At 38.9% G+C, this 8864-nt stretch overlaps 1 protein-coding gene across 1 annotated transcript in view; it reads left to right on the forward strand.

Annotated features, from left to right (window-relative positions):
- Pex7 (peroxisomal biogenesis factor 7) overlaps positions 1-8864 on the forward strand; it is a 64365-nt gene that overhangs the window by 31997 nt on the left and 23504 nt on the right. Inside the window, exon 8 of the mRNA XM_005360964.2 lies at positions 904-959. Within this exon, the coding sequence (XP_005361021.1) occupies positions 904-959 (56 nt within the window). The remainder of the gene's footprint in view (positions 1-903; positions 960-8864) is intronic.

The raw sequence follows: 8864 nt of genomic DNA on the forward strand, positions 1-8864 counted from the left end.
AAAAAAAAAGCAATGAGAGTCAATAGGTGTTTATCATTTATGTTGACGCTGCAAAAAAAAAGCAATGAGAGTCAATAGGTGTTTATCATTTATGTTGACGCTGCTGCCTGATGTACTGGCTACATCTCATGACAGACATTACTTAGGGAAAAGAGGTGTAATTCAGTTTCATGGTGGCGAGGCAGTTGACTTGGACTAACTTGGTCTGGGATTATGGGAGCGTGCAGCGCAGCTTACTCATATTGCCTGGATTGGCGACAAGGGAACCACTCATAGTCCCCATTCTATGCTTGTAGCTCAACATTCAACAGCGAGTCCCATGTCCAAAAGACTGTACAGCCTCTCAAAACAGTGGCAACACACTTCAAATGAATGAGCTGTCAGGGATATTTCCCGTTTAAACTGGGACACTGAGCTTAAAATATACATTTTTATCCTTGGTATAATTTTTCATGAGCTATAATATATAAATAACATTAAAGTATTTAAAAATTTATATTTAGCATTTAAGTGATTATTTTGCTGAGAGTATATGAACATCAAATGTGTTAATATAATGGGAAAATTCTATAGTTATTGTCTGTCTATATACTGCCACACACTTCAGTCCCTTATATTTGTAGAGTTATGTTTAGGTAGCTCCTAAGAATTTATATTTACTTTTTTTCAAAATAGCAACATTTAGGAGTACATGTTATAAATTATTTCTATAGAACTTGAGGGATTTTCTTTGGAGAATGTAAAAATTAAAATTTTGCTATAAATGAATACTTGAAAAGTCAAAATAAGTACATAAGGCCCGGGAAGGTACAACTTGAAGTGACACTCGTGGGTAAGTCAACTGTGTTTGTGGGGCGACTGGTGGAGTAGCAGCTGTGACTACACCTGACTTCTCTCTTGCAGTTTTCGCCATTTCATGCTTCGGTGCTGGCCTCTTGTTCCTATGACTTCACTGTAAGGTACTGAGATTTTTAAATACATTTTGTGTGCAATATCAAGTAGCATTTGTATCTGGATAACTTTTCTGAGGTACTGGATCACATTATTAACAATATACCTTTCCTGCCTTTTCCTCCAGCTAGTCACTCTGTAAGCCACATCTCCTTGTCCCGTGTGCTGTAAAGTCTGCTGGGTTTGTGTGAGGACACTAAGCGTTGAGCTTACACCAGCCTTGTCATCTTAACCCCCAGAGCACCTCTTCTTTCCTTCTCAGTCAGTGTTTGATCTGGCAGGGTTCCTATGGCTGTCTTCATGCAGTGTGTCCCTCTGATGGAACAGACTGAATTGGTACCTTGAGAGAAAGTACGTGCCTCTAACTTGTTTTTCTGGAAGGAGCCTGTATAAGAATGCAGACAAACGGGCTGGAGAAATGGCTCAGCAGTTAGAGCAATGGCTACTTTTCTAGAGGACCCAGGTTCAATTTCCGGTACCCACATGGCAACTCACACCTGTCTATAGTTACAGTTCCAGGTCTTCTCATGCCCTCACAAGACATACATGCATGAAGAATATCAATGGACATAAAATAAAAATAAGTTGCAAATATAAAAAAAAAAGAATGCAGACAGACTGGGAATAGAATCACACTCTAGCCAGGATGGAGGGTGTTGTGTTGTTGTTTGGTCTTGCCTCATGTACTCACTCTATCTGTGAGCTCATGTGCAGCTAAGGATGACTTTGCGCTCCTAATTCTCTCACGCCCACCTCCCTGACGCTGGGATTGAAGGCATGAGCCACCACATGCAGCTACATTAAAGTAGTAAGGCATGATTGCAGAGTTTTTAGTTTGTGGTGATACTGGACTTTTTAGAAGAAAGCACCAATGGACAGGAGAAAAAACTTGTCTCTTGCTTGCCATCCAACCGAGTCAGGCTGGAACTGTGGAGCTTTAAGTCGCCTGGGAATTGAACTCAGGACCTCTGGTAGACTAGCCAATGCTCTTAACCTCTGAGTCATCTCTCCAGTCCCCAAAACTTAAGTTTTAAGATACATATTTTGGCAAGAAAAATATGATAAGAATTTAATGCTGTTAATATCAAACTGTGTGTACTCATGTTATACATGATGTCTCTCTTAACCTAGCATTATCAATGCTTTAATCCTTTTCAGTTACCAAACTGTATAGATTGTTGTAATGATTTGAATGATTAACAGCCACCATGGGCTAGTATGTTTGAATACTTGTTCCCTAGTTGGTGGGCGTGTTTGGGAAGCAAGAGGTATGGCCTTATTGGAGGAGATGTGTCACTGCGGCAGGCTCTGAGGTTTCAAAAACCCACAACACTCCCAGGCAGCTCAGTGTTTCCTGTTTGTAGATAAGAATGTTAGCTCTCGGCTACTGTGCTAGCACCATGCCTGCCTGCCTGCCTGCCTAATGCCGTGCTTCTGGCCAGGATGGTCATGTCCTCCAACCCTCTGGAATTGTAAGCCCCCAATTCAATGCTTTCTTTTATAATTGCCTTGGTCTTGGCATATTAGCACAGCAATAGAGAAGTGACCAAGACAGATGTATACAGCCTTAAAAGTCACAGGCATTTATATGTCTGTTATTATCTGCCAGCATTGTAATGGACAGATTGAAGTAAATGGCTAAGGAAATGTATATTTACTTAAAACTTTTAATTATTTTGTTTTTAACTTTTCTTGTTGATGTCATGAAATACAAGACAAGATGCAATCTCAGGGAAGAAAGATGAGTTTGTTTATAGTTAGAGGTAGCAGCAGGAAAGCGGGCAGCTGCTCACATATTGTGTCTACCCACACTCAGGAAACAGGGACAGGACAGGAAGTTCCTGGGGCTAAAAGACCTTAAGGCCTGCCCTTGCAGTCCTTGGTCCAGCGAGGTCCCATTTCAAGGCCCATCCCCAGCTGGGGTCCAAGTTTCCAGACACATGAGTCTAAAGAGGACAGTTAACATTCAAATCATGGCAGGAGATGATAAAATGGTAGGTTTGGAGAAGAGAAGCAGGCTTAAGCCCGTCAGTTTTGCTGGTATAGTAAAAGAGATGTAGTCACAAATACAGATAGAAAATAATCGAAGACACACTTGTAGAATCATTAGGGCTTGGTGTATACTTGGATGTCCTCACAATAGAGGCAGACCATCTACTAGCCATGTAAACTTCAGCAAGCTACCTGATAGTACATCTCCAACATGGAGATGATGGGACATACAACCTGAGATTGTTGTGATGACCCAGTAAGCTAACATACACAAATGCTGGCACACTAGGTGCTATCTAATGTCCTGTTATTGTCAGCCTTAATGGCATAATTGGCGGTGACAGAAGACCGTCTGTCTCTTTGGACTTAAAGCCCATTTCAGCTCTCATCTTCAAAGGTGAAGTAGTCACTTTTACTTTAGAGGAAGAAAAGCAATCTCCACTCAGCCCCTTTGTTGCTCTCTTCCCCTTGTATTGGGAGAAAAGTAGAACTCGGGGTAGGAAGTTACAGAGAGCCAGTCCTGTCCCTCCACATCCCTTACTCTTTGGAGAAATCCTTGAACACTCTCTAATGCAGTGGCTATGTGGACCTTTGAGTGGTTGACTTGAGGTGAAAGGCTGCCTCCTCCACTCGCCAGACACTGGTTAAAGGAAATGATGCCTCCTTTGTAGACATGTTTAGAGGATTTGATGAGGTAGTGCCCAAAATGTTCTCGGCACATGAGTGTCTGAAAAATAGCAGATGTTCTAAATTAGATGCTAATAGTAATAAGTTTCCTATTTTAAAATGTAAATACCTCAGGGAGACTTAAGGTGTTAATCATTCATGCTTTACCTGGGATTATATTAATAAGATAATTATATTGCTCAAAGCCACTGAGGAGCCATGTGAGTAGGAATTTTTGTTGCACTGTGAAGGTGAGAGAAAAGTGAACCTAGCAGGATGGCGCTGTGGGAACCCGAACAGGGCTCACCATGCAGCAGTGAATAGAGGCAGCATTTTATTCAGATCCATAGCTAAGAGGCCACTTCTGTGTTTCCTACTATTTAAATTTGTTCTCTAAATTGCTAGATATTATGTACATTTTTATTAAAGAATCTTAATGGAGACAGCATGATATACTAGAAAAAGAGTTTGCAATCCTAGAATTTTTATTATATCTTTCATATGTGATGTAGGAGGGTCATCTGTCTATGTGTTACTTTCATTGGTTAATAAAGAAACTGCCTTGGCTTTTTGATAGGGCAGAATTTAGATAGGTGGAGTAGACAGAACAGAATGCTGGGAGGAAGAAGGCAGTGAGGCAGACATCATGCTTCTCCTACCCAAGACGGATGGTGGTTAGAATCTTCCTGGTAAGCCACCACTTTGTGGTGCTACACAGATTATTAAAAATGGGTTAATCAAGATGTGAGAGTTAGCTAAGAAGAGGCTGGATATAATGGGTCAGGCAGTGTTTAAATGAATACAATTTGTGTTATTTCGGGTGTTAGCTAGCCATGCGGGAGCTGGGCAGGACGAAAAGCAGGCCTGATCGCCTAATCACTACACATATGTATATGTAAACTATATACATTCTATATACTTAATTATATACTTATACTTAGTTACTAATATTTATTACATATTTAATATTTATTTGGTATACTTAAGCTATATACTCGGTTATTTAATGTATAACTTTAATTGAGTTATATTTAATCTTTTATGTGGTTCATATCCCTCAGCCTTTATTTATTCCATAATGTTTGTATGACATTTAAGTATCTTTAAGTAGAAGCTATACACATAGTATCTGCATTAACCAGACAGCCAATTAATTTTAGTTTTCTTTTTTAAATTTTGTACTTATATAATACCATTTCACTATAAAAAATATGCTCTAATATTTATTACTAGCGAAATCAATGATGCTCAAGGCACAATGCCTGAAATTTAGTTTTAAATGAGTTAACAAAAATATTATATATATACATACACACACCACATATATACAGAGAGAGGAAGCTAAACAAATCTGGTAAATTTTTAATAGTTGGTGAACTAGAAGAAGTAGATGGCATTTGTTATATCTGTCTTGGAATTTTTGGGTGGATTGGTAATTTTCAAAATAAAAGCACTTAAGGAAAAGTAAAATATTTACTCATGATAAATATGATACTAAAATGTTTCTTACTAATGTCTTTTAATAGTATGACATGATATTTAATTTGAGTAAGATAAGGATCGGTTATTTTACTTCATAGCAGGAAAATGATCTTTAATTGGATTGTGCTAACTTAGAATCTGGACAAAACGCATTACCTACCACATCCCTTTCATTGTTGTCACGTTCACTCATGGGACCTGCCTGTCGACCGTCAGTCTCAGCTCTGGTACCGTCAGTCTCAGCTCTGGTGTGGTTGATGGGCTTTTGATCCTTGTGTTTATTAGCAGAGATTTCTGCAGACAGATACTTCTCTTTTCCCCCCATCCCCTAAAAAAGGTCAGCCAAAGTCAACAGATAGTATAGCTGAATATGTACTCTGTCTCAGAAACCTTTCCTCTCAGCTCTGCCTAGCCCCCTACCCACAAAAAAGGTCAGTGAAAGCAAACAGAAGAAATGGGGCTGAGCTGCAGCGTGCAGCTTCTGATGGCTGTCTAATTAAGATGGCTGCTAATTGCTCACATGGCTAATGGTATGATGTTAATTGTTAACCTGTGCAAGGGCTGTGATTGAATTAATAAAGTGATCAAAGACGTGTCTAAATGCTACACCTTCAAGATATGTAAACATAAAGATCTCCGCTAGCCGGGCACACTTTTCTGTGTTACAGCACAGTTTGATACATTTCTCTGATATAAGTAGGCTATCTCAACATAGTTGTCTTTGGATTTCTTTTTAAGAAGGATATCTGTTCCCATATTTGTTTAATTCTTGCAAGAATACTTCAGTATTAAATGTGTTTTGTGTTACCAGAGCATATTGTTTGATTCCAGGATAGGATTTGTATAATTTATTGTTTGTCTCTAGTAATTGGAATATGCTAAATAAATGTTTACAAATGTAAGTGAATTTAAATTAGATGGAAATTGATGACAACTCTGGTTATTCTGATTATAAAAGCCCAGAAACATGATTTCACTTTAGTTATGTTTGAAGTAGTCATTAAAAAAAATGGAACTTAATACACAGCATCCTGTGTGAATGGGAAAATGTTTTTTAAGGACAAATGGGTTGTTTTATTGTGTTTAAGTTAGGGCTGGTGTCCCCATCAATAAGGTGGAGTTGCATGCAGATAGTTTCAGTTTGTTCTACACCTACAAAGTAATATGTCATATCCTCTATGTTGCTGTTTACTGCCCATATGGCATGTACAAATCCTGTGTCAATTATTGTCGTATTGGAAGGTCTTTTCATGAGGTGAACTGTAACTTGGTAAATTAAATGCCAAGTAAAACAATTAAAGTAATTTTCTATAAAACGAGAGAACAAACATTGGTTAAGAAGAACTGGTGAGTCTTCTGATTTTAAGTGCCCTGATTTTTAAGAACAGAACATTTTCAGAATCAACGCATGTGCCTGTCTAATCCATAGCCTAATGCAAACACATGAATAGACGGAACGGGAGCGAGGGATTAAGCCTTGCTTCATTGCAGTGTGAGGCATTGCTTTGAACTCTGAATTGTGGTGATTAGTTCCAGTGGAAATTTTATGGATTTTGACAGCTAATTTGCATTATATTTTTAAGAGTTCTGTTGTATAGTGTCATTAAGGCACTGAAATAAATTTGTTTGTGTATATTTTCTCTTAAGGATGTGTTACTTTGTCTCATTCTGTAGCGGGAAGTAAAAGACTATCTGAAAATGAAAAAGAAAAGGTGCAGAAATTCTGAGTATATTATTTAGAAAGATTAAGTCAGAAGCAAGGAAGAGAAGAATTGAGAGTGACTGCCTCTGCAGCAAGGATGGAAGGGCTGCACAGGAGATGGCTGCACCATTAGCGACCTCATCTGTGTATTACGGTTTTTAAGAGGTATGGCGGTAGTTGAGCAGAAAACCTTGGTCTTTCTTCCTGCTCACTGTTTGCACAAGAGTAAGCCTGTTTGCTCAGATCAGCTGGGTTCTACATGTCAGCTGGTCATAGTTTAATATGCCCTGAGAACTCAGGGGTAAATAATTCACCCTGTTAGGTCTATTCTGAAACCCCAGTCTGGAATATGGATTCCATTTAATGGAACGAACTATAAAGAGACTGTAAACACCAGTTGTTTATCTGTTTTCAACTTACATTCAGCAGTTTCTCGTCTTTCTATTATGTAGGCATGTGTGTACCTGCATGTGCACATGGCTATAGACCGGAAACCCTTACAGTTAGTGGAAAGGGGGACAAGCGTGCAGAGGGAGGACCCAAGGTTATTTTACTCTGAATACATGCTCCTGCTTTCAGCCTCTTTGGGACTGATTTTCTTTCTTTTTGTCACAGGTTCGCGTCCTGTCTGCTTTTTCTGTTTCTCTCTCTGGCTCTGTCTATCTCCTCTGTCTCCTCCCTCATCTCTGTCTGGCTCCTCCTATCTCTTCCCCCATCTCTGTCTGACTCTCCTGTCTCCTCCTTATCTCTGTGCCCAGTGTCTGCAGAGTAGAGAGTTAAGGTGAGAAAGGAGACTGACTGTACGCTGTACAGACAGCCTACACCTTACAGCCCTGGTGGATGAATTCATAACTATTTAGTTTCAGAATGAGCTCATGTGGTAGAGCTAGGAAGCGGTCAGAACACAGCTGGACAGTGGCTATAAGTTTAATGATTTTTTACTATTTAGGTGTGATGCTCTAAGAACACGTGCTCAACAGCATCATCTGCTTGTTCTGCAGAATTCTCATTAACCCTGGGCCCCACTTTCCCATAGTAGTTAACAGTCCACATGTACATAGGTTGTTCTTATGACATTATTGATCAAGATACTGATGTTGATACTATTTTGTAAGAAGATTTTCCAACTTTATTCCTTTTTACTAGAATGTTTATTTAAAACTGAGTCATAAAAAAGGCTTCATGATTCTTTATTCTGATAAACAATGAACTCTATGGAAACTTTCTCTTTTACCTCCTCTTGCTGAGAGGTGGTGTTCTTGATATTTCATCCTGCACGCCTGTGGATTGCAGCCATGAGTACTCCCAGAGCCAGCCTTCCATCAGCCTAATGGTTTTCTTTAATTTGTCAAGTACTCTAGGCTGCCTGCTGTGTGCTTCCTGGGCTTGATGCTCACTGTGATGAACTGGTGCCTGCCTCTTGAAAATATTGATCTGATTAGAGCTTTAATTGAACTATTATAATTCATTCATTTTGACAGAGAAGCTGGGTCTAGAATTTTTATTGTTTCACCTTGAACGTTTGTAAACATGGTGTAGCTTCTGGATATTTGTGCTTTTTAAAAGTCATTTTTGAAAACTGTTAAGTAGTTTTCCAAAATTAACCACTAATTTATTTTACATTACCAGGCAATTAGAGCTTTTCAGTTTTAAACTTGATTTTTTTTGTTACAGTATTAGTTCCAGAAACAAAACAAAAAGCTAAATAGCTTTCCATTTATGCAAATAAGTAAACATTAGATACTAATAACTGTTTTTGAGTGGGTGAATTTTTCCTCTTTGCAAACTGTCTTGCTAGGCTACAATTTTTATTTCTAAGCTCCCCTAAGAGTGATAAGACAATTAAAATAGTGGGCCGTGACTTCACCCTGAGTCTTCGTGGTGGATTTTATGTGCCACTCAACAATCAACTTCTTTCGCCACCACAGGGATTTCTAGTTTCTTGACATGCACTTCAAAAAAAATGGAATTCCTACACCCACATTCTGAGACAATGGGGATGTTCTTTCGGGAATTCACCAAGGCCAGCTGGCCTGAGTCTGAAAAAGCATGGGATAAAACCGGACTTGCT

Source organism: Microtus ochrogaster, linkage group LG4, assembly GCF_000317375.1.
Source record: "Microtus ochrogaster isolate Prairie Vole_2 linkage group LG4, MicOch1.0, whole genome shotgun sequence".
In the NCBI taxonomy this organism is placed as follows: Eukaryota; Metazoa; Chordata; class Mammalia; order Rodentia; family Cricetidae; genus Microtus; species Microtus ochrogaster.